General features: G+C 52.5%; 1 protein-coding gene across 1 annotated transcript in view; it reads left to right on the forward strand.

The window, feature by feature from the left end:
• The first annotated feature begins 1,248 nt into the window (after window positions 1–1,248).
• The window catches only part of ASXL2 (ASXL transcriptional regulator 2), a 110,247-nt gene continuing 85,408 nt past the window's right edge, over window positions 1,249–26,087 (forward strand). Inside the window, exon 1 of the mRNA XM_065632394.1 lies at window positions 1,249–1,488. Coding sequence (XP_065488466.1) covers window positions 1,249–1,488 — 240 coding nt within the window. The remainder of the gene's footprint in view (window positions 1,489–26,087) is intronic.

Here is a 26,087-nt window from a genome sequence, read left to right on the forward strand (position 1 = left end):
AAATGAGCCGAATTCTGCACACAGACCAGGTACTGGTTTTATTACGGAGCAGTACAAGTCTGGATGCTGGATCAAACCAGTGTACCAGCAATATCAAAGTCTCAGTCACCTGTACAGAATATATGTATTATATACACACACACCTGCAGGGCTGATCGGTTACGGTATTTGCATATTACATCACATAATTCCCAGCGCGCACACGGGGTGAGCGGGGCTCTGCCCCGGGACGCGGGCGGCCCCCGACACGGGGCTGTGCGTTTGGATTAAAACGATATTACAATGGGCAAAGTTCACCTTAGGTTCAGCACGCCCACAACATTTGGCGATGATCACTCGATAATCAGCTGTCTATGGCTGACTTCTCAATTCCGGGATAGATTTTGCTGTACAATTGAATGTTAATTACCGCTAGACATTTAATGTCTTTAATTAGTCTAATATTAACTTTTTAGTTGTCCTCATGCTCAGGTCCTTTGGCCTGTCTGGTGACAAAGCCATGAGGGGCCGCGGGTGAGCTGGGCTCTGCGGCTCCGGTGTCGGGACAGGGCGGCGGGCGGCAGCGGTGACACGGGAGGGGCTGCTGGCCCCACGGCGAGTGCGAGCACAGGCGGCGAGGGGGGCGGCGGGTGACCGGGGCTGGCGGAGCCGGAGGCCGCTGCTGGCGGGCCGTGGCGGGGCCGCGATGGCCGGAGCAGCCGCTGCTCGCCCGGGGCGGCCCTGGGGACACGGCCGAGCCGCCGCCGTTTCCGCGCCCACCGGGGAGGGGCGGGGCCACAGCGGGGAGGGGCGGGGCCGCAGCGGGGAGGGGCGGGGCCGCAGCGGGGAGGGGCGGGGTCACAGCGGGGAGGGGCGGGGCCGCAGCGGGGAGGGGCGGGGTCACAGCGGAGAGGGGCGGGGCCGCAGCGGGGAGGGGCGGGGTCACAGCGGGGAGGGGCGGGGCCACAGCGGAGAGGGGCGGGGCCACAGCGGGGAGGGGCGGGACCGCAGCGGGGAGGGGCGGGGCCACAGCGGGGAGGGGCGGGGCCACAGCGGGGGGCGGGGTCACAGCGGGGAGGGGCGGGGCCACAGCGGGGGGCGGGGTCACAGCGGGGAGGGGCGGGGCCACAGCGGGGGGCGGCCGCGCCCTTTGGCAGCAGCCGCGGGTCGCGAAGTGCGCATGCGCAGCCAGGCGACGGGCGGGGCTCCATGCTAGGCCCCGCCCCCCGGCCGCCCGCACAGTAGGTGGAGTCACGCGGGCGGGGTCACATGACCCGGGCCCTTTACAGTGGATCCCAATATGGCAGCGGCGGGCGCTGGGGCAGCTGCGGTCCGGGCCGCCCGCGCTTAGGGCCGCTCCCCGGCTCCCCCTCCGCCTGCCCTCCGCTCCCCTCCCGGGCGGGAGGAGCTCCCAGGGTACCCCGGAGTCAGCTGCGCCCCGTCGCGTCCGACATGAGGGAGAAGGGCCGCAGGAAGAAGGGCAGGACCTGGGCAGAGGCCGCCCGGACGGTACGTGGGGCCTGCGGCCGCGGGGGGTGAGGGGCCTGCGGGCCGCCGCTCCGGGCCGGCCATGCTGCTCCTGCGGGGGCGGCCGCTGCCCGGCTCCCCCGGGGGGTCGGGGCGGACTCGGGCTCCGGCCGGGCCGTGCGGGGCAGCCCGGGGGCCGTGCGGGGCAGCCCGGGGGGCGCTGGCGGGGCCGTGCGGGGCAGCCCGGGGGGCGCTGGCGGGGCCGTGCGGGGCAGCCCGGGGGGCGCTGGCCGGGCCGTGCGGGGCAGCCCGGGGGGCGCTGGCCGGGCCGTGCGGCCCCGGGCTCTGCCCACCGCTCTGCCCAGTGCCGGCAGGTCTTTCAACGCTGACCTGTTCTCCAGTTGCTGAACGTTTTCAGGCACAAATTTATGCGGAAATGTTAGTGAGGGAGGGGTTATCTCTTCGTGTTTACAAAATGCCGTGATTAGTGAGAATGTAAGCAATTTTAGCAAACAAACCATGTGCATAAGGGGTTTTCTTTTGTTTTTAGTATTCTCAGTCTATCAGTGTCTCTCATGCAGCAGAACTTGTTGCAGTAGGACCTGCTGGACTGTATCAGGTCAGGCGGTGAGTTGCAAACCCTGAAAGGAGAATTTTTATCTTCTAATTTACCTGACAATCTTTGTTATTATACTGTATTTGAGGTGGACTTAACTGTAGTTTCTGTGTGGGTCAGGCACGCTGGGGACTGGATAAAAGGGAAGTTGGCTGGTGGGATGTGTGAGAGAGGAAACTGAACAAGTGCAGCCTGCAGGAGCTGGACAGAGTGTTGAGTTGCGAGAGCGCAGCACATGCTTCCGAGATAGCTGAATTTCCAGTGCGGGTTCAAATCTGCCTGGTGGAGAGGGGGAGGAGTTCAGGTTCCATCATCAGCATTCTGAAAGAGGTATCTGTTAAAACAAGACTTGAAAAGTCTGGCTGGGAAGCAAATGTAAATAGGCATCTGCAGCTGAGACTTGCAAGCACTATTTTCCTAAATAGGAATTTATTTGGACCTTGCATTTACAGTTTGAAAGGCATCAAAACAGCCGCCCTTCTTTCAAGAGCTGTGATGCAGTTAGCTGCTTGAAGAATACAAGATGCTATCCTACAGGTGGACACTTGGGTTTCTCTGTGTGTTTTTGTGTATCTTTTTTTAAACAATTTGTTTGGAAAGAAGAGTGGAAGAATCTCCAGTGTAGGGTATAAGTGGGATCAGATCTTTTTCAGCCCATGTGCACTGCTATTCATCCACTGATCTCTTCCAGGCTAAAACGTGTATTTAGAAAAGCTGCACTGAAAACTATCAAAACTGAAGGTTACATGTTACCCTGGGTTGTGTACCTGGATTCATGGCAGAGGCAGCCAAAACTGGGAAAACATGAGTAAAGGCTTGCCAAAACCTCAGTTTTGGCAAATATTTGTGTATTCAGCGGGAATGTTAAAATATTCTGGTTAAACTCCAGCTCCAACCTTCAAAAAGTTTCCCTGCATTTTTGGTTTGAAATAATGTCTTTTGATTCTTGTCCTAGCATGTGTGCTCCTCTTGGCTTCCCAGCTGCTGGGGGTTGGAGTTTGTAGGGTGCGTTATAAAACTGTGGTAAGAAATGTGGCAGCTCTCGAGTGCCCTGTTCTTCTGCTCCTGGAAGGTGACATAAAACTGGAGGAAACCTTCCATTTGACCTGCAGCGGAGTGCTGCGTCTCCGCACTCTGTTGCGTTCACCCGTGGAGCTCCGAGCTGGCTGTGGGGTGAGCCCCGGTGGTCCCAGCTCAACGTGGGCCTGCAGGGCAGGGGCTGGGGTGGTGGGTTTTGACGGCCCCTGGCTGTCGGTCCTGACCAGCTGCCCTGAACAGCAGCGCAAGGTCGTCACAGCTGATGTTTTGGTGGTGACTGTGTCCCCCCTCTGCCCCCTTGCTCTGTCACCTCACCGCTGGTGCCACTGGGTAGTTCAGGGAGCTAAACCAGCAAAAAAAATCATCGTTACGGTGCTGATCTGGCTTCACGCCCGTTTAGTCTTCCTAACTGGGCTGGATGTCCTCTGGTGCAAGGGAGGTGGTGGGAATGTGGGGCAGGGAGACCACCGAGGTATTTCCGCTTACATTAGCTGAATCTGTTGTAGCAGTTCGGGGTTAGCTGAAACAAGGCGGTGAGCAGCGGGAGCCTGGCCTTTCTGCTTGGGAGAGGACCTGGGGGGTGTGTGGGTTCAGTGGGACGTGAGCTGCGCTTCATTGGGATGTACGGGACTGTTCACCGGAGCAGAACTGCAGTGTGAAGGAAGGAAAGGGTGCCCCGAGCGGGCAGCGCGTTCGGGGAGGAAGTCACTGTTGATAAACAACCTTCTTATTTCCTGGCTCATTCAGTCAATTTGCAGCTGCAGATGACTGTTAACTTGTGACTTTTCTTGGGACAGTGGCTGGGTGTCCCTGCAGTTAAAGTAAAAACTTCATGAAGAAGCTGATACTATATAATACACAAGTTGAAGATAATAGTACACAATTTAAAGATATTAATAACTACACTGTGTATATCTCTAGCCTGGAGTGTACTCTTTAGATCCAGTGGTGGGACAACCAAACTGCAGACACACACTGACGGGCAGTGTGTCTAAAGAAAAGAGGTGATTTATCTCTTCAGCTGAAGACTAGAACATGCAGGTCACATTTGTGCTGGTGAACTCCAGTTTTAGGGCTTGTTTCCTGGCCCCCAGGCCAGCTCACAGTGTTGTGCGTATCCCCACTGCTGACCCTCCGTCCCCGGCGCTGGATGGCTGCGGTCAGGCCAGCCTGCCGCAGCCTGTGCTTGAACTGCACCGTGAACCTGTGTCTGAGCTCCGCTTGTGATCCGGGCAGCGCGTCTGTGCCGGGGACCTTGCACCGTGCTCGTGGTGCGGGCGGCCGGGCTGTGTGCGGTGCCCGCTCGGGCGTCCCAGTGATCGGAGAACTGCAGCTGGGGCAGGCAGAGGAGAACAAATATTCAGTGGTACTTGCTTTGGTCTATTTGGTTAAGCGTAATCATTATAGTATCGGCTCCGGGGAGACCTTATTGCAGCCTTTCTGGACTTAAAAGGGGCCAAGAAGAAAGATGGGGACAGACTTTTAAGCAGGGCCTGTGAGGGAGATTCGGGCTGGACATGAGGAAGAAATTGTTTGTGCTGTGGGTGGTGAGAGCCTGGCCCAGGTACCCAGAGAGGTGGTGGCTGAACCATCCCTGGAGACATCCCAGGCCAGGCTGGACGGGGCTCTGAGCAACCTGAGCTGGTGCAGATGTCCCTGCCCATGGCAGGGGGGCACTGGGGGAGCTGGGAAGGGCCCTTCAACCCAAACCATCCTAATAAACTGATACAGTAGCTGAAGATGATGGTGCCACGTTGTGCGTGGCAATGGGACTTTGGTTGTGCCACAGAGAAGTTCTGTGCTGCGTTTAACTGCTCAGGTCTCACAGTTGTTGGTCTTCCTCTTGCTTATTTAACACAGTCCTTGTGGTGCAGCTTTCCAGGCTGACGAGGGACCGGAGCCCGGTGGAATGCCCCGCGTGCCGTCCTGCCGCCCCCCGCTCTGCCGAGCGATGGAGAGCGGGCTGCCGTGCCGCGGTGCGGGCCTGCTCAGAGCCAGACAAGAAGTCCCGTTGCTGGACAGGAGCCACAAACAGGCTGTCTCTGTGCTTTGTTTGCCTGGAGGAAAGCCTGCGAGGTCATGTGCCAAGTTTGAAGAAATTTGGTGTTTGTTTTTCATGGGAAGTCCCCATGTGTGACCTGACAAAACCTTTTTCTGCCGCGCAGCCTCCGAGTGCTGAGGCATGGGGGCTGTGTGCATGTGGGCTGGGGCCGGGCCATGCAGGGACACAAAATGCAGCTTTTTACACCGCCTGGTTGTGCGAGGGAGCCGCTGCAGCTGCGCGCTGTCCTGTGTGCTGGGGCACACTGGCTGGAGGCTGGAATCCAGTGTGAGAGCACATGGAGACCCGTCCCTGCTGTGCTGGGCATCTCTGAGGGGGTCGGTGTCCAAGGATGGGCCCTGTCGTGATGCTGGGAGTTACTGTGCAGCTCTCGCGATGTGAACTCTGCTTCTCTTATGCTGTCGGGGTTTTTTGCATCGCTTGTGTCAGCCGAAGAATTAAAAGGAAAAGATGGACCGTCTCTGAAACCAATAGCGCAGAACGTGCCATCTGATCGGGTGTTCGCCTGCCTGTCTGCTGTGTCAAACAGAAGATGATGTTGTGAGGTCAAAAGGCAAAATCGAGTAGAAAGCTTGTTTGTTTGGGAAACAAATGGTGTGTTTTGCAAGGTGACTTTGTGAGGACTGTCCTGTTCATGAGGGCGCAGTTTGCCGGGGGTGGCGGGTGAGATGTCAGGGATGCCTGGTGTCCCTGCTGGCTGTTAGAGGAGGAGTGCGGAAGAGCGGCTGGAAGGACCCCAACTGTAGGAGTTGCCCACCTGTCCACAAGTACCCGAGTCCATTTGCTCACCCGTAGATACAGACTTGAAAATCTGCGGATTCCAAGGCTGCTGCAAAAATCTGCACAAATTCAGAGGGTTCTGTAAAACGTCAAGCTGCGAGGTTGATCAGCCTGGTAGACGATGCTGTTATATGTTACTGCTGTGTTATTTCAAGTGCCCAGTTACAGCTTTGTAGTGTATAGGCTGGAGGAGCTGAATGGTGTGTGCTTGCAGGTTGGTTTTTCGAGAGAAGAGCAGTATTTGGTGTAACTGGGTACAAAGTACAAGTGGTGTCTGAGATGGATTTCTTTGTTTCACCAGTCCTTCAGAGGTCCCATCGCTCCATCGGGGAAAATCCGAGGGCGATTTGAAGCACAGCAGGTCTCTCCTGATGCCTCTGAGAACTGGCTTTTCCCTTTTCAGCGCGGTACGGAACGAGGTAGCGCTGGAGGAGCTGAAGTGATTAATCAAACCTTGTGAAATGAGCTGGTAGATGAGGCTGGTAAGGTTGCTTGTGTTTTGGGTTTGTGGTGTTTTGTTTTTTTCAGTATTATCACAGCTTCCTTCCCCGTTCTCAGTGTGTGTGCAGGTCGCAGCCCAGTCCAAGTAGCAGTGGCTGATGTCGCTTTGTTCTGTCGTTGAACGCTCTGGCAGGGCCGCCGGGACAGGGACATGGACGGTACAGGGGCGGTGCGGCCGGTGGGACAGGGACAGGCGCAGCCACCGTGCTGATGCCCGAGCCGTCGCAGGGCGTCCCCCTGCCGCGTGACAGACCCACGTATCTGCGTGCCAGGAAAATACCTTGGCAGTGTTTCCAGAGAAACAAACTTGTGGCTGCACAAGACTGAGCAAACGTTGGCACAAATTTGTCACATGTTAATAGGGAACTGCAGTTTTCTTTGCTGCTTACCCATACGTGTCTCTTATTGACCGCAGAGCTTGGATGCATTTTTCTTGCATCTTTTCATTTTTTTTTTTTTCAGGACTTTAAAGTTGGAGTCCACATGTGGAGAGCAACTGCTGTTTTGGCACAGTGTTGGTGGTATTCTTTATCTACTCTTCTGGATACTGAAATTTCTAGTGAACTGAAAGTTGCTTTAAACTCATCTTGGTAATCTGTAAGAGGGAAGTAGAGGCTTAAAAAATTGGTTTTAATATGGAAATAGAATTTTGAAAGAATGAGGTAGAGGAGTAGTCTACTATAGCTGCAGTAGCAAACTGGCAGACTGCAGAATCTGCCCTTCTAATCCCAGTAATCCAATTATTTGCCTGCCATTTAAAAAACCTGATTTCCAAGCCATAGCCTGTGTTCCTGGGAGGAGCTTAAACCTCTTAAAGGTGTCAAAATCCCGGTGGGTTATTGCATGTGCAGGTACCTCCTGCTCGGCACCGTGTCCTGCTCGCCCTGCCCGGGGCTCAGCAGCCTGGGCTGGCGGTGCAAAGCTGTGCCACGTGGGCTTCGTTTATTAGTAGTAGCACAGCTCGAGTTTGCTAAGGTTGAGGTTGGATCTGGGAACAATTTCTTCCCCAAAGGGCTGTGGGGCATTGGAACAGACTGCCCAGGGCAGTGCTGGAGTCACCATCCCTGCAGGGGTTGGACAGACGGACATGAGGTTCTCAGGACATGGGTCAGTGCCGGGGTGGGTTACGGTTGGACTCCATGATCTTGAGGGGCTTTTCCAACCAAAATGATTCTGTGATTCTAACCTCTTTTCAGAGATACTGGAGGGGACAGAACCCAGGGACTGGCAGGAAGATGTGCCAGGGAGGGTCAGTTGGATATGAGGAAAAGGTTCTTCACCCAGAGGTGCTGGACACTGGAACAGGCTCCCCAGGGAGGTGTCCCGGCCCCAACCTGACAGTGTTCAAGAAGAGACTGGACAACGTCCTCAGACACACGGGGTGACCTGTGGGGTGTCCTGTGCAGGGACAGGAGTTGGGCTCCATGATCCTGTGAGTCCTTCCAGCTCAGGACGTTCTGTGATTCTATGATTGGCCTGAGGGTGCTGGAGTCCGTCTGTCCCAGAGCCTCGGTGCGCTTGGCAGAGTCTGGGGGTGTTTTCCCGACAGAGCAGGGTGCAGACTGAAGGGCGAGCGAGGCCGCGGCAGCAGCGGGACCAGACGGGGAACCCCCAGCGGCTGTGCAGCCTCGCGGCTCTGCCCGCGGAGCCTCTCACAGCGAGCTCGGGGCTGGAGGTTTGGGCAACTCCTTGCCTCGTTCCGTATTCCAGTAGAAAAATTCAGTGCTCCTTGTCTGGAGACATTCAAACCTGCCTGGACACATTCCTGTGTGATCTGCTCTGGTGAATCTGCTTTAGCAGGCGGGTTGGATTAGATGATCTCCAGAGGTCCCTTCCAACCCCAGCCATTCTGTGATTCTGTAAAGGATCTCAAACATGTTTTCTTTTTCTGTTCTTATTTAAAACAAATGCAGCTTAGATATTAATTTTATTAGAGAGCTTAGATATACTTTTCCTTGGAGTCTCTTGTTAACTTTATTTTAGCACGGAAGGATTTAAAGGTGTCACGCAGACTTCCTTGAGCGAGCTGGTCTCTAAAGCTGCAAGAGCGTCAAAATGGCTTTTCTGCAAAAGTTGTGGTCTCCTTTCAAGTCAGCTGAGAAATGCAGGTGTGCAGTTGGGTCTTGAGTGGTTTTTGAGTGATGCTTTTCCAAGGGAGAATGTTTGAGAACAAAAGCTGGTTTTGTTTCCTGGATGTGGTCTTTGCAGCATCTGCTGAAGGTGGTTAAAATGAACCCAACCATTGTGTAGTAACCGGCACATCGTCTGGTGTCCTAAAGAAATAAATCATCTTTTACTAAAATGTAGTTGGATTCTGTATATCATGCAAACTTTTTCTACAAGAAGGGGGAAATTCAAATATGTTGTGCTTAAAACCCATGCCTTACTGTCTGTGTTTTTGTGCACCGAGTGCTATTTGCTTTAGCAAGGAGCATGGACTGAAAAATCACCCTGCAGAGGGGCTGGGTGGTGAGGAGGAGTCTGTATCGGTGCTGTGGCTCCTGCAGGGTTTGCTTTGAGGTCACAGAATCACAGGATTGTTTTGGTGGGAAAAGACCCTCAAGATCATTGAGTCCAACCGTTCCCCAGCCCTGGCAGTGCCCCATGTCCTGAGAACCTCATGTCCGTCTGTCCAACCCCTCCAGGGATGGTGACTCCAGCACTGCCCTGGGCAGCCTGTTCCAATGCCCCACAGCCCTTTGGGGAAGAAATTGTTCCCCAGATCCAACCTCAACCTCCCCTGGCGCAACTTGAGGCCGTTTCCTCTGCTCCTGGCGCTTGTTCCTGGGGAGCAGAGCCCGACCCCCCCTGGCTCCAAGCTCCTTTCAGGCAGGTCAGAGATCAGAAGGTCTCCCCTCAGCTCCTGTTCTCCAGCTGAACCCCCAGCTCCCTCAGCCGCTCCCATCACACTTGTGCTCCAGCCCCTCACCAGCTCCGTTCCCTTCTCTCAACTCGCTCCAGCACCTCAAGGCCTTTCTGGGCGTGAGGGGCACAGAACTGCCCCAGGGTTGGGGGTTCGGGTCCCCAGTGCCCAGCACAGGGGTGCTCTGGGTGTGCCCCGGGCTGGCAGCTGCTCCTCTGGCTTCACCCAGAGGGAACCTGGTGCCTTCTCCGCTGGCTGCTCCAGACTGGGACCTGAGGCACCTGGAGACAAGTTAGAGCTGCCAGCCTGAGCGCCCTGCCGGTCAGAGGTAAAAGTGCCGCTACGTAGACGCGAGAGGTGGTTGTTATTGCCCAAATACACCAATGCTGGATGAAGATCATCCTGTGGCATCTTGGATCAGTTCTGTGTGTGCGTCTGTTCCCTCCAGTGCAGGTTAAAATACACCAGAAGGGGATGCTTGATGTATCTGTGGGGGGGGGTGTGTTTTCTTTTTCCTCATGACTGTCAGGTTTTGTGCTTATGGTGTTAGCTTAAACTGTTTGGAGGAGTAAAAATAGGGGGCCAAACCAGCCAAGACATTTGGTCTAATTTTCCCTGTGTCTTTGCTGTAACCAGCTGTGGGGTTTTCGCAGAGCTCTGATCTGAATTCATGTCCTGAATGAGGCAGCTTCAGCAGGACATGTTGAAAATACTTTTCATTGTTACCAAGTAGATTTTCACATAAATGTGAAAAGCTGGATAATCATGCCAATCACTTATGTTCTGTAGATGCTACAGAACGCTGTTGTGTTACCATTGTGGAGGTGAGTACAGAGGAAAATTTGGAGGACTAAGCTTATCACTTGCCAGCTGTGGCGGTAAGACTATACTTTAAAAACAGAAGAGGAAGCTCCAGCGCTGCAGCGTCGAGTGTTTGAGCGCAGAAGCCGAGGTCGCGGTGCTCTCCGCCAGCCCCGTGCTCGGGAGGAGGTGCGAACTGCAGAACTTGCTTTTGCAGGGCGCTGCGGGTGCTGGAGGCCGGCGTGGGCTGCTGGAGACCGTGCATAGGTCACTGGGTACCTGGGGCGCTGGGTACCCGGCAGCTCCTCGGGTTTCGTGAGTCCTGAGCAGCGTGGGGAGTGGGAGAGCGGCTGTTGGGCTGCTGGATGGTTGCACACGGGGCCCATCAAGCTCTGCTATGGCCCTATGTGGACTGGGATTTCAGTGTTTAGTTCAACTTCAGACCGCTAGAACAGTTTCCTGCTTTTCTGTGTGAACAAAAGGTTTTCCCGGTTCCTGAAGAACCGGCCAATGCGATTGCAGGTTGGTTCTTTATTGTCCGTAGAGGGCTGTGGTGAGTGGGGAAGGCTCCTGCTGAGTGGGAGAGGGAGCGTGTCCCGTCATCTCCAGAGCTGCGGGGACACAGGCTGGTCCTCCTCAGCTGGGCCCTTGGGAACGTGTGGGACAGACTCTTTGGAACCTGCTTTTTCGTGCATGGAGGAGAACGCGGCTGTGGGGACGGCCAGTGTGGGCAATCATTTTGGAGCTGAGTATCTTTGAGATACTGAAATGTAGTTTAATTTTGTAATAGATAAGCATTGGCTCTTCTGAAGGTGTCTCTGGTGTGATTATAAATGTGCATGATAAACTTCCTCAGTCTCTCAAATTAGCATGGATTTATTTGCCTGGTTCAAACCAAGTCCGTACCTATAGACTCTGCAGCTTCAGGACGCGTGCATGAAATTATTCACCCAGCTAGCTTATGGACTTATGTGAGTTTTGTTTAAATCCCGAGAGATATGTATGATTTTAAACTACTGAAGTATATCTACATAAGTGAGTAGCAGCAGGGTTAGGATGTGTTTGCTGGCTCTCTGGTAGGTTCAGCCTGTTTTTATCTCCAGGTAACTTTAACTGAAGAACCTGAGAGTGAGATCTCGGTGAAGCCAAGGGCAGCAGCGGTTCCTGTCTGATGCTGCGCCGCGCGCGCAAACCCGCCTCACGTACGGACAATATTGTGCGTGTATGTGGTTCTGCAGCACTTCCAGACAAGAGCATCCAAAGGAATCCTTGCTTAAATGCGTTTTTTTTCACTCCGGGCCGAACCGATGTGACATCTGGTCACGTCAGCCAGGACACGCTCCTGATGTCACTGCAGTGATGCAGCTTGGGCAGGAGCTGAGCCGCTGAACTTCTCCCTTTGGGACAGATTACGGTTTTATTTTCAAGAGCACAAAATACTTCCATGCCGCTGCTGGTAACTGGATGTTCTTGTAAAGCTGTTTTCAGTGGCTTTACAGATGTGAGACGCTGTCTTTCCTTCTGATAGCTGCACTGCTCTGCTGGAGTCAGAGTGCGCTCCTGTTTTACTGGGTTCTGGGCTCGGAATTGATGCGATCACTTCATAGAGATGTCCCTGTTCTTCTTCTGACAAGTCATGTCACCTTCATTCTGCTGGGAAGAATTCTTTTTTCCCTACTTTTTATGTGGGGAAATTTGAATTTGTTCTTAAACCCATTACGAGAAGCAGCGATAAACACAATTTCTTAGGCTTGCAGTTTAGCTGTTCAGAAGCTTTTCCTGAGCTTGGTCTGTACTCTGTCCCAACACACTGTCCCCTGAGATGAACAGAACCCAGTTGCTGCTCTTGCCCGCTGTGCTTTCTGGATCGTGTTGGGGGTTCGTGGTTCGCGGTTCCTGGTGGCTGGTGCAATCTAAACAGGGTTCCGCAGGTCGTGCTCAGGAGAGCCTGCAGAGCAGGGGCTGCGCTGATCCGCTTCCCTTCCTCCTTTAAAATCAGCTGCAGTCTTATTCGGTATCGGTGTACAGCTGGAAATACTGCGTTGGAGGTTTACTTTGTCTTTATGTAATGTGGATGTAGCTCTTCTGGTGGTCAGCAAGTAACTTCTTCTGCACTTAGTCATGGGAATTAAAGGGCAGGATTGTTGCCCTCCCGAGTGTGCTTGTGGCTGGATGAGCCAGGACTAATTCAGCTCTCCCTGACCAAGGTTAGATCCCATCCCTGCTGCTGTGAGAAAGTCAGCGTTTGTTTCGTGGTACTGTCATAATGTCACTTAAATTATCTTTCAGCAGCCAGCGGGCAGGAAAAAAAGAAACTGTTTTGGTGTGGGTTGTGTGAACGACTGTCTGCCGCTAGAATAGGAAGGTTTGAAGGTTTCAACGCTGAGGTAGGTGATCCCTGTTCTCAAGTGATGGCGTGTGTTAATACGTTAAAAGCCCGCGTCTCGCGTTTAAAGTCCTTAACAGGCAGCCGCAGGTCTTCAGGGTCTCTTCCCTCACCTCCTCGCAGCTGATTCCATCTGAACTTGCAAATCCCAGTTCTTGTTTAAAGGTTGAACACCAGAGTTCAGAAAATGGCAAAGATAATTGTCTCCTCTCGGCAGTCTTGTTCCAATAACGGATTTGTTCTTAATCAGGAAGATTTTTGTTCGTGCCTGGACTCGGATGGTTTTTCTTCCACTAAATAAGCCTCTGTTTAGGAAAGGCAGCAGAAGCGGAGAACACCGGCATCTTTGGGTTTGGCCTTCTGGCTCCGGGCTGTGAGGTGAGCTGGCCTGAGGGCCGTGCGGCACACGCAGAGCCCTGGTGCCGCCAGCGGCCGGCTGGGGCCCTGGCGGGCCACGGGAAACGTGCTGGAAATGTGCTTTTCCTTACGCTGGGGAGGTTTGCGAGGGTACCTTACCTGACCCTGCTGGAAATACAAATTTGGCAGAAAACTCTGATGTCTCTGACAAAGCTTTTGAGTTGTAGATGAGCACTTAACTCCAGTAACAAACTTTCTATTTCTACGGTTCTCTATGAATAGTGTACTTAACCAAGCAGCTGATGTACTTCAAATGCCTTTTATTTTGATGTTTCGGGCCTCTGAGCCCTCCTGTCTGTCTTTGACCTGATGGCTCCTCTGGAGCTGGATGCAGCTCAATGTTTTCCAGTCCTCAGAGGAAAGAATGAGTGGTAAGGTTTCCTCTCTGCTCTGGAAACCGAGCACGCAGATCAGGTTGATTGTTCCAGACCGTCCTTGCTGTGAGCTTGTAGACTCATCGTCTCAGGAGCACGCAGGGTCTGTGCTCAGGGTACAAACAGCTGCCGTGGCTCTGGCTCCCAGCGAGCGCCTTGCGTTGAAACGTGGCCTGAAAATGCGTGTCTGGGAGGGTGAACAGTGATCTTGTGTTCAAACCTTACTGCACCAAGTGGTGACGTTTGGAGAAGTGTGGTGTCCTAGGTGCAGGTCAACAAATGCGCAGAGCTGCTCCGTGAAGCTGGATGGCGATGTCTGTATCGTGCGCTGTCGGGAACGCTCCTTTCTCGCTTTCCTTTCTGCAGGTACCTGTTCTGCGGTGCTGGGGGTGGTTGCCAGCCCAGCGCTGGTTTGGGAGCCGTTCCAGCTGCTGCCAGATGTGGGGTGTGTGGTGTGTGTCTGCTCTGCCCTTCCACCTGCCTCGCTGCTGCCGCAGGAGTGTGCGAGGCTGCATGGCAAACTCAGTTATTCAACCGTTCTGGGTGGGCTTTTTTCTTTCTAAAATTGTTTTTAGCTCGGATTAGGTCCCTGCTCTTGCTGAGCCCTTTGCCAGCCCACGGGAGGAAGGGAGATGTGCCAGGGGCGCAGGACCGGCTTCCAGCATCAGCCCGGGCCCTTCACCCCCCAGGTCTGGGGTTTTGATAGGACGTCCAGGTGCTGGAGACAAACACGGTTTCATGGCAGGGAGGGAAGTAAAATAACTTGCCTAAGTTTAGTAGCTGGTCGTGTTGGCTTTAACATGCCCATGCTTTCCTCTACAAACACTGACCACTCCTGGTAGGCCTGGGCTGCTGCCTGGTTTAGGAGCTGGGCTCAGTTTAGCAGGGTGGCTTCTGGGGACTGTGGATTTCGGAGATGTCCCTGTTGTGCCACTCGGCGCGGGTTCTGGCCCTCTGACCCGTTTGCTCTCCAGCTGCGTCGCTGTTTGTTTTCGGGCTGGGAAGGGGTGACCGCCCCAGCCTGCCCCCTCGCCGCCCGGCCCGTGCGCTCCTTTCACCGGCTGAACGTGGGCACCAGCCAGGGCTTAAACTCGGAATGTTGATTCCACAAATACTCGTCGGGAGCTTAAGGCCATTTCTATTTGAAAAAGCATGTATGTGCGAAGATGAGAACTTTATAATATTTTGCATCGGAATCCTGAACTCCTGTGCTGTTTGGGGCAGCCAGAATCAACCAGGAGCAGTTCAGCAAGTCTTGCTTAGTGATCGTCTCTTGCTAATTGTGGCCTTCTCATTTCACTCTTAGGTTGCTCCTGTGAGACTCCTCAGCCCTCTCATCTCTCGAGAGAGAATGCAGGGGGTGTCATTGGGGTTTTTTGGTGTGTGTTTGTGGTTTTTTGTTTGTTTTTTGAAAAGGCTACCGTGTCAGTCCCACCATGGGCCGCTGCCCCTCCCACCCCAAACGCGTTGTTGCTGAGGCCACGCTGTGCTCGGGCCCCCCGCCAGGGGCCGTTCGGCTCTGTCTGCCGTTCTCCGAATTCAGGGATGCCAGCCCTGCATCCAGAGCCTTTGAGTTGTTTCATAGGGATGTTCACTTTGGTGTTTTCCCATTCTGGACATCCAACTCCTACCAGTGGTTGAGGGTGGTGTCATCCCGTTGAGCTTCCTTCCAGCTGTTATTTCTCCACTCGAAGCTGCGTTGATCGGCACCTGGGCGGCAGTTTGGCAGGGTGGGCACCTCGTCTGGCCTTGGACGAGCTCTTCACAAATCCAGACGTGAACCCTCAAAACGAAACATTCAAAATATGGACCGTTTTGGAGGCAGGTTTCTAATGACATGGAATTGTCCCTTCCTTCTTGACCTCATTTCTGGTTAAAACCTTGACCAGCATTTGGCTAATTGGATGAGTAGAAAAGACGTTGCAATGTAGGTCAAGTCTTTCAGCCCCCCCTTCACTCCTCGCGTTGCTGCCAGAGTGAAATGGTGTTTTGTGTCCTGCCTCTGCCCACTGCTGCTTTCTGTTGGGATGGGCTGAGAAGGGAATTTCACATACACTTTTTTAAAATTGATTTTTAAAAAATTTTTTAATAGCTGGCCCACTTCTCTGTAAAAAGTTTGCATCGCATACAGATTATTTCTTGCTGAAGGAGTGCATAAGGAAGTTTGCAGTATTGCTGGCTCTTGTAGCTGGAATTCTCCCCCTAGAAGGCGATGAGCAGCAGGTCAGAGGTCTGTGGTGGAGGCTGAGATGGAACCTAAAGAGCAGGTGTTGCTGCCCGGCCTCTGGAGCGTGCGGGGCACTGAGGTAACAAATAACTCCTCAGGTCGCTCTGGACTCATGGCTTTTAGGAAGTTTAAATTCTATTTCCAGGAAGAAGCCCAAGTATAAGTGATGGTTACATTTACAGCATTAGGTTGCTCAATTTTAATTTCCCCTTTATATAAAGGAGTAATCAGTATCAAGAATTCCCAAGTGCAGTTTTGCCAAAGCTTGCTGAAAACATTAGTGGACTAAGGTGCTCTTTCTTCTTGAGTCTTGGAGAATCTCTTGCTTAACCCTTGCTGGATAGGGTTCCCTGTCATAATGTTCATCCTTTTAGGGCTGATAAGCAGGCAAAGATGTCCAGTTTTGTTCGGCAGTTGCTGAATTTCCTGAAGACTTGGCACTGAAACCAGGTGGAAGGAGCTGGTTCCTGATGTCATTGCTGGAAGGACACAGCGCTGGGAGTGTTCCAAGCCTCGCGTCCACCTCGTATTCTATATTCCAACAGCATTGTTCCAGTTTTCCACTGACTTTTTTCATGTTGGCATTTAAAGATGGGAGATAGCGCTGGGATGGAGCCCTGTGGGCAGCTCTGGGCTGGAGGCCCGCTCCAGCAAAACCCAGCCTGGGCACAGCCAGTCCTGAAACGGGATGTGTCTGTCTGGTCAGTCAAATACCAGACCGTAGTGAGAACTGTAGAGCTGCTTCACGCAGAGGAGTGGTGAAAGCTGAGCTGAACTGAGCAAAGCCTGTTCTTCCAACTTTTGAGAGCCACAAATAGCTCAGCAAGGCGGCGGGGATGTTCAAAGGCAAGGGGAAGATGTGCTGACAGATGAGGTTGAAATGGCTTTGCCAGAATTATTGTGGTTTTCTTGCTCTGCTCTTCCTGCCAGTAGATGGGCAGATTCCCAGGTGCTACCGTTTTATTCTCGGTTAAATTTAGAGCCTTGCAATGTGAAACAAGGACGAGGTAATCAGGAGTCGTAGATGAAGGACTGTTGAAATGGGCATAGGGCTGTTTGAGGGGACTTTCTGCAAATGCTGCGGCACAAGGAGACGGGAGCATGGTGGGATGCAAGACTTCTCCACGGACATCCCGAAGGTACTCACTGATTTTTGTTGAGCTTTCCCTCTTGCAGGTAAGAGGTGAATATAGGTGGGGTGTACCTGGAAACTGCATTTTCAGCCCTTTGATCCCCATCAGGCACGCTGGTAGAATGAAAACCAAATGGTATTGTGTTGTCTGCACCTGCATGGATGGTATGAAGAAGCCACGGGTGTCACGTGTGCCGGGCAAAGGAGCAGCAGAAGCTCCTGCTGTCACGCAGGCGTTTGAACCTTCACTGGGGTGTTTGGCGAGCTGGTCCAGCACAGGCTTGGTGCAGCAGTAACACCATCTCTGATCGGCTCTGACTGCGTGCAGGACACTGCAGACCCACGCGTCGGCTGTGGGAACACGCATTGGGCTCCACACCAGTCCAGGAGCCTCGGGGTCCCTGAGGTGATGGTGCAGACGGGAAGGGGAGGACGATCTGGATTTGTGATCCAGCTCAGAGACCATTGCTGGGGCCATGGGGAGGATGATGCAGCTCCTCTGGATTTGTGATCCAGCTCAGAGACCATTGCTGGGGCCATGGGGAGGATGATGCAGCTCGTTTCTGGATTTGTGATCCAGCTCAGAGACCATTGCTGGGGCCATGGGGAGGACGGTGCAGCTCCTCTGGATTTGTGATCCAGCTCAGAGACCATTGCTGGGGCCATGGGAAGGGAGGACGGTGCAGCTCCTCTGGATTTGTGATCTGACACAGAGACCATTGCTGGGGCCCACGCTGAGATTTTTTTGCTGAAGACAGACCTGCTTGTTCCAGGGCTGCTTGGGAGGTGAAGTCCTGTCTGACCTCCTCTTGCATGAACACTTGCTTGCCCCTGTTCCTTCACACACATTCATTTAAATTAGTTGTGCAACTATTACCATCTAAGTCTTCCTGCATCTGAATAATCAATTCTCCTCAGAGTTACAAAGCCGTCATACAGTGACTTGTCCTCCCTAGAAATACAACTACAGAAGATGCTCATGGTAATATAGTCTCTCGAACAGCACGAGTTGTGATAAGCTGGTAGCTTTATCATAGCTGAGTTTTTCGCTTTTCATTTCAGTTAGAACAGGTTTTTTCAATTCTTGAGAGCTGAATTACTTGTTGTGCCCTTCCCTCTGCAGTAACCTTGCTTCAGGAGAGGGCACGTCTTTGCTCTGAGTCGCTCAGACTCGCTCTCACGCGGTTACTCCTGGGAGCAGGGATGTGTTTGCGCTTTCTTTGGACGGTCATACTGGGGATAAATGTTTGGGAAGCAGCTATGACCAGTGATGCTCAGGGATGGACAGTGCTGTATTCCAGTAGGTAACTGGAAAGAAATGTCTGGTTCCCAACAGTTGGTGCTGTTTGGATCGTTGTGCGGTGCACTGGAGTGTTGGCGGCCACGTCATGGTCCGTGTTCTGGGTGGAATCTCCACTCACTGGAGCCCGTTCCTGTGGAACTGGCGGGAAGAGCCGTGGTGGGCTTAGTTCTCATCTTCTGCTGGCTTCAGGGGCTTCATGCTGTGTCTTTATAAGCTCTACAAGAAGAGTAATTTTACTTTACCTAGTAAGAAGCTGTAGGAGAACGCAGAGTGTGAGGAACCGTAAATTTAGTCTGCATGCTTTTTAGGGAGAATCTCGGTGTGGAAATCCCTGCTGAGCTAAGCCTGGATCTTCAGCTTCTGACTCCATCTCCAGGTGAACACCCTTGCTTTTATGGACAATTGCACCCTGACCACGAAGGTGTAGGGGTTGAGGTCCTCGTTGCTGTTTGCCTAAGCTGCTTTCAGATGATTGTCAGTCCGATATATTCCTAGCCCTTTGTCTTGTTCTCATGCTTTAAGATTCTTTCTGAGGTTTCCCTTCTTTTCTGTGAAAGGGTTGAAGAAAGGAATGAAATTCCAAAATGGGGAGATTGTCTGGTCTGTCTAGTATTGTATGAGAAGGTATCATCAAAGTTTTAACTCTGTTAAACCAAAGGTGTTAATCTATAACGGAAGGTTTCTACTCACCAGAGGTGCAGTTCAGAGGAGATAAATGTTCCGCTTCTTGCAGATCCAGTGGCCCAAGACGCTGCCATTTCTCTTCCCCGTGTTCATTTAAGCAGCGCTGCTAACACTGGTGGGTTTGTGTGCGTGGCGTGCGGGTCAGTGTTCGGTGGGTTCTCGGAGCAAATCCTTGCTGTGCCGGGGTCTGGTACGCACTGTGCCTGCGTGGGCAGGGATCTCGTGCCCCCCGTGTCTCATCTCCAGGCGTTGTGCTGCTGCTCACCCAGCGCGGCACACGGGAGGCTCCCCGGGAACGGACCCTGCTGTTCTGGGGCCTGGACACAGGGGCTGATCGTTGCATCTGAAAAGAGTCTGAAAATGAGCAGAAACCTTTGATGCGGAGATGAGGTTGTTTTGGCTTGGGGTTAACCATGACGGGAAACACATGCCAGGCTACTCCCCATGCAGCCAACCCTTGATAATCATGGTCAGAGGTTGATTTTGTGTTTAACTTTTAAACCCCTCCTATTTGCACTTCACTTTTGTCTTCACGTTGGTAGTAGAAATGTTTTCCTTTAAGGTGAGGAGGACGCTTGCTCGTGGGCAGGTCCTTGCCGTACAGTTCGAAGCTGGCAATGCAGCTTTGCGTGCCGGGAGCCCTTGCCTTTCCCTTCTGGGGAACATGGGTGGGCAGCGTGGGCTGAGCTGAGGGCTCCTGGCGCCGTGTCGGTCCCGGCTCAGCCCGGGAGCAGAACATGGGCTTTGAGCTTGGCTGCGGTGAAACTAATAAGAGACATGAACCTTGAAGTAATTTCTATTGGCAAATTTACTTTACTTTTATAGTATCTCTTGCCTTGAAATGTCGTCTACTTGGACATTTCTCTGCTTTTATTGCACATTTCAGAATTACCCCTCCGTTCACATCTTTTCTTCCAAGACGTGAAATTAGGAAGTATCTCCTCTTCTGATGATCTTGTTTTCTTGGAAACCTGTGCAGAAACCAGGACAGCTGCAGGGTGCAAAGCAACATCTACTAGAAAATAGAGAACTATCGATGGTTTCGTTAATAATAAGCCAATAAGAATATTTCAACACCTAACACAACATAATTAGAGCATCAGTGACACCATCTCTAGTATATGGCTTTGCCCATATTGGGCACTGACACTTTGCAGTGTTAATGACCAGGTTCAAGCAAAGAGGCGCTTTCAGTACCCAGGGTTGGCACTTGCTGCTTTTCCCCTTGGATTCATCTTGGCTAATGCTGAGCGCAGTACACAGGTCATTTATAAATCCTGACTCTTAATTTTAAAATGCCTCTCAAATTCAGTTCTGTGGTGGATAGTACTAGTTTTTATTTACACACGGTAACTAAAAAAGGACTCAAGTGGAAGATCTGATATAGGATTAAATGGGCAGAAGACAGAAAAGAAGCTACTTAGGGTGTATCTATTTTTTTTAAGAGTCTCTTTAATCTCCTTATACCTAGTTCTTCTGGATCAGCTTGTAAAGCAGCACAGAGTTGTTACTGCACCTCCAGGTGTGAACTGCTTTGCTTATCTAAGTAGGGTGAGAGCCGGTACTGAGCAAGTTGCTCAAAGAGCGTGAGGTGACAACTGTTGTTGGGCTGGTGCAAATGTGTCTTGGTCCCGTGTAGCCAAAGCTGGTTGCTCTATCGGTTTCACCTCTGCTGGCTGCCCAGCACAAATACTTGGCTCCTTGGTGCAGGATTAGCTGAAGTTAAAAAAATGCCCTGGCCGCCTGGGTTCCTGTCACCATGGGTAAAAGCGGCCGGTTGCGTGTCGGTGTCCGTGCAGTGGCGGCTCCTGCACATCTAAATGTTCATGGTGCCGTTTGGATCCCCGCAGAGCTTGCCGTGCTGCTGGAGCTGCGTGGCGGGGCAGACGGGCCGGGGGCTGGGCCCCCGCAGCCCTGGGGTGGGCTGTCCGGCCTCGGCACGGCCCGCTCGGCCTCGGCTCCGCTGGGGAGCGGGTCCCGGAGGAGCCGCGTGCGCTCCGGGGTGTCTGGGGCGCACTGGCCCGCTCCAAACACCCCTGAAGTTCTCCTGCAAACGTTTGCTGCTGGAGGAGCCCGTGGCTGCTCGGCCACGTAAGTGGTTTTTCCAGGTGAGCTCGTCTAGACTACGTTTAAGTATCGGGTGTGTTTCCCAAATCTTAGACCCTTCTCATGATTTTGTTCTCTTTAAACCATATCTAATTGCTTTAGTATTCACTGGATGAAATGGTTTTGGTGATCCAAAAGCCTTTAGACAATGACCTGTTCCCGTGCATGGATTAGCAATAGTGGCAGGTTTTTATTTTTCCTCATTAGACGTCTTCTTGAGCCGGCAGATGCTGGGAGGGTTTTCAGTGGCTCTCTGTGGGACAGGAATAGCGGATCTGAGGACCCTTTTCTGCACTCGTGCCTTAGTCTCAAAGTCACAGAGAGCCACTCAGGCTAAAATCCACACAAGTTTGAATCTGTGCTTTTCTTTCTGACCATAACTTGCTTTATTTTCTTAGACTTGCAGCTTCATGTGCTTGTTTTTCCAGTGGTTTGAGGTGAAAGCAGCATGAGGATGCAAAGCTTTTTGAGATTTTTTCCCTTCTGTGTGCTTTTGTGTCCTTCTCGCCTTCCTCCTCACGTTTCCAGTTCTCAGGTGGGAGTCTGAGATCTCCTCTTGCTGTGTAGCTGCTGAGATTACACGGATCCCAACATCCATGGGTACTTTCTGAAGGCTGTTTCTATTGTTTTAAGAACGTCTGTATTGTCTAATCAAATTCATCTATCATAGCAGTGTCTTGACAACAGATAACAACAAATGCTTGAGGAAAAGGCTTAAACAAAGCTAAGTGTGGAGTGATATTCCACCCCCTGTATTCTCCCAGCTGTCTTAGTATGAAGATCCTAAAGCGACGGTGTTGACTTTGTGTTAAGGTTTTCTGCGAGTTTGCCATTTTTTGGGCATTGTTTAGCGCTCGCAAGAGCCCGTGCCAAGTGGTTCACAGCTTGGCTTGGGAAACACCTCCCGTGGATTTAACCTGGTCAGGAACAGAAAATTACGTGGTGATACTTGACCTCAGTCCTGTAGTGACTAAATCAGTTTTTGATTGCTTGAGGAGGGTCTATATCGTGGAATCAGAGTCATTGAGGTTGGAAGGGACCTCTGGAGAGTGAGGGGTCCAGCCGCTCTGCCGCAGCAGCGTTCCTGGGCCGTGGTCCTGGCCGAGGGTGCAGAGCCCCCGCTCCCGTGGGCAGCCGCTTGCAGTGCTTGCCTGCTGTCAGAACCATCATCATCCTCATTAAAAACCCAAAAAACAAACCCCACCAAAACCAAACAAAAAGCACCAACAGCAACAACACACCCTAAAAAAAAAAAAAAAACAAAACCAAACCCAAACCCACAAAAAACCAGCACCACACTGTTCGTGCCTGTTCCTCACGTCCTTTCAGGGGACACCACTGCAGAGTCTGGCTGGGGTTTCTTTAACACCTCCCGCCAGGTGTCTGCGTGTTGCTGAGACCCCACTGGGCCTTGTCTTCTCCAGGCTAAACCATCTCAGCTTTCTTGGCCTCTCATCATATAAAAGATGCTCCAGTGCCTTAAAATGGTCTTGGATCTCTGCTGGGCGTCCTCCTGTCTGTCTGTGCCTGTCTTGGTTTTGCTGAGCAAAGCAACACTTTAAAAGTCTCAAGCTATACTGTTGGCAGGATTGATTTCATCGAATCACAGGCTGGTTTGTGTTGAAGGGCCTCCCCAGCTCCCCAGTGCCCCCCTGCCATGGGCAGGGACATCTGCACCAGCTCAGGTTGCTCAGAGCCCCGTCCAGCCTGGCCTGGGATGTCTCCAGGGATGCTTCAGCCACCACCTCTCTGGCCAACCTGGGCCAGGCTCTCACCACCCTCAGTGCAAACATTTTATTCCATGCAATCTGTCTTCTTTGGTGTATTGGGGCATGGGGAGAGGGCTAAAGTTTATTTTCTCATCCATCTGTTGACCACCTGTGGTCAGAAGTCGAGGAAGGGTCTAGATGTTGGTCTCCAAGCAGACAGGCAGCTTGTTTGGCTACTTGTGTGTTCTTGAGTGTCTCGAGATACAGATTTGCATTAATTTGAAGTCAGCGTTAGGGGCTAACCTGGAGTTACAAATGCTTTTTGGCACGTTTGAGAACTGGCTGTTTTTATTGACCTGGTTTTGCAGTACCCAGACCCGTGGTGCTACATTAGCAGCTCCAGCAAAATGCTATACTTCTCTGCTTAGAAACCTGGGAGTCGTGTCCTCACATGGATGTTTTTGTATATCCAGCCCAATGGAAAAGAAATTGGAGTTTGCACTGTGATCTGGCAGGTGAAACTGTCTTTCAGGGATACTGATACCTATTTATAAGGAATTTCTGAGGAGAACGTTGGATGAATTAAGTCAATACAATCTCTGTTGGGTGCATGGTGCTGTGTTGCAGTTAACCACGCAGAGCTGTGAATTCCAACCACGTGTGATCCGCAGGTGCCTTCCGACAGGTGTGGCAACACGTTCTGTGCTCTCCCATGTTCAGAGCAGCAGGTTCCAGCTGGGGTGGGTGGGAAACAAGCAGCTCAAACCCTGGTGTCCCTTTGGTTCAGGGGTGACACAACTCGAATTGGTCTCTGTTCAGTGCTGGATTTGGTACAGCCTAGTGGTACGTGGCTGCTTGTGCGTATCCTTGAAGATGTGTTTGTTTCTGTGGCCACGGGGCTCTTTAAGGAATGCGCCGACTGATGGCAAGAGCTGGAGCCACGTGATGGAGGGAGACAAAAGCATCCTTGCCAACACGGCTGCCGACGGTGCGGAGCCTTTGCCCGAGGTTTGCTGGGGATGGAGCCTGAAGCCAGGAGGGAAGCACAGGGTGAAGGGAGGCGCCTGGCGGTCCGTGACAAAGGAAACGCTTCCACTTCTCCAGAAGAACCTTTGTACCCCCACACACCCCTGGGCCGGTCAAACGCTGTGTGTAAATGCACGTGTGGTGGGACAGGGGCGATGGGGAGGCCTGAGCCGATCGCTCGGCTCCCTCCGGACCCGCTCGTGCTGTGCGCGGGGCTGCGGTGCTGCTGGGGTTCGGTGGCTGGAGGGGTGGACGGTTGGAGGGCCTGGGGTGGAAGGAGACACGTGGAGAATGAGGAAGCTTTTGCCCTCTGTGCTGGAGAGCAGCATTAGGAATCCCCAGAGCTGTGCGGTACAGCCGCTGATGCCTCCGTTGGGAGGGGAGGGTGACAAAGGGGACGTCACGGTGGGTGTTTGCAGGCCAGCTAATCCAGAAGAACATGAACACTCTTTAGACAACTGGGAGCAGCCTCACGGGTGGAGAGTGGGTTCTGACGGCCCAGTGCCCGCCGTAGGACCAGGCGGCAGAGCACGGCCCATGGAGGCGATGGTGGGACTGCTGGGGGACAAGGTCTCACAGCAGCTGCTGGCCAGAGCGGCCGAGGAGATCCAGCAGGGCGAGGACAGCCCTTGGGGAGTTGTGCTCACAGTGACACCTTCGGTTTCAGCGACCGCGAGACGAGAGCCTGAGATCCTGGGGGAAACCAAGGGAGTAGAAGGATAGAAACGTCTGGCCGTGGCTTGTTGGGAGCGCTGCTCGTGGGATCCTGCAGGGATCTCTCCTGGAGAGCAGAGAAACCCAGGAGAGCTGGTTGATCTTCAAGAGCGATGTTCTCCGAGCACAGGAGTTGTTCCATCAGGGTTTGGAGCCGAGCAGGTGTGGAGAGAGGCCAGAGGGACCATCTCACTGAGCTCAGCTGCAGGACAAGGTCCCAGGTGGGATGGGTGACCTGGGAGGACGCAGAGCAGCATCTCATGGGCATGCCGGGGTAATTAGCAAAGCTTTTCTTCCTTTCTGCTCTTAATGATGAGATTCTTTGGTCAAACACGGTTATTAGCTTGCATTGCGGTTGTGCTACTGAAAAACTAATGAAATGTGGTGTTGCTGCTCTGGTGGGAGCGAGATGGGACTTGTCAAGAGCACGGCCGTGTAGTGAACGTCAAGAGGAAAACGATGCCCAAGAAGGAAAATGCACACACATATTTTTGTGTGTAAGAAGTGCCCTAGAGTTCCCTGTTAATGGCATTGTAGCACTACTGTGGTGCTTGTTTTGTTTTGCTAGCTGCAATGAAAACGTTGGCACCGCGGATGGAAACCGAGATGGCCTGAACTCTTCTTGCCCTCCATGGGCCTTCCCGTGCAGAACAAACTTCCAGGTTTGTTCCGCGTTAGTGGGATAAAGGTTTACTGACTCTTTGGCAATGCTGAGCAAGCATGAATTAGGTGCTGATATAAATCTAAAACCTGCAGTGATCTGGCTTAACCCTCTGCAGCTACGTTAATTTTGTATTGTTTTACTGCAGGCATCCTTAGTTACAGTATACCTAGAAATGAAGTGGAATGAATCACTGAGGCTGATACCAGAGGGAGTGTAAATAAATTCTGCTTAAATCTGTTTTAAACTTTTTTTAATGTGCTGCTCTGCAGTTCAAGAAGTGGCAGGAGCTGCAGAGCCGTGCTGGTGTTCAGCGCTGCGCTCTGGAGCCTTGGCGAGGCACTGCTGACTTTAGGAACAGCTTAAGGCGCTGTGGAAGTCAGGCTTTGGCATAACTTAAACAGGAGCTTTGATGCGATGGGGACATCAGCTAGGGCTTCCCAAGCTAAACGCAGGGCTTTGTATCACTAAGCAGAGATGCTGCAGTTCAGCAGGTCCTGGCCCAGGTCCTGCCCCAGCGCTGCCCCTGCAGCCCCAGGATGACTCGTTGCTGCGGAGGGAACGAGGAGCTGTGCCTTCTGCACAGTTGTTGAACGGAGGAATTGAAACTGGTCATTTCCTTCTGCAAAGGCACTTGTGGGTTTTTATACTTAACAAACTGATGGTTTGCTCTCTGGTGAAAGACATTTAAGTCAGAGCTCAAGGGTTGATGTGCTGGCCTTGGGTCAAAGTGGATGATTAAGAAGGAAACGAGGCATTTCCTGCCCATCCCCCCAGCACAAATATTGCTTAAAATATCCAAATGACGTCTGGTAACCGGCATCCTCCTTCAGAAGCCTTCAGCATCCCTCTGTCGCCATTGGGAGTTTTGCTTTTGCATCTTGGTCCTCTGGGAAGGGAGGTGAGTGGCCCGGGCGCTGCAGTGTGGGCTGCAAGGCCTTGGATAACTCCGTGGAGGAAGCGTTTTCCTAGACCAGGTTTACTCATTTTAAGCCTGAACTGCATGCAGATATTTTCAAAGCATCATAACAGTGTTATGAAAAGCCAGGTTTCGTGTAACTTAAGTACTGATCAGTTTGGTAAGTATTAGTTTCAGCTTTGCAAACATTAAGGATTTGGTTTTTGGAAGTTTTATATCTGAGGGACCTTGAGAATTCCTGAATCATTCCCAAGTGAAGCTGATGGTTGTGAAGCCACACTTACTGTGGAGCATTTAATTCTCCAAGAAGTGTTACCTACGG

The sequence above is a fragment of the Caloenas nicobarica genome, chromosome 3 (assembly GCF_036013445.1).
Source record: "Caloenas nicobarica isolate bCalNic1 chromosome 3, bCalNic1.hap1, whole genome shotgun sequence".
NCBI lineage: Eukaryota > Metazoa > Chordata > Aves > Columbiformes > Columbidae > Caloenas > Caloenas nicobarica.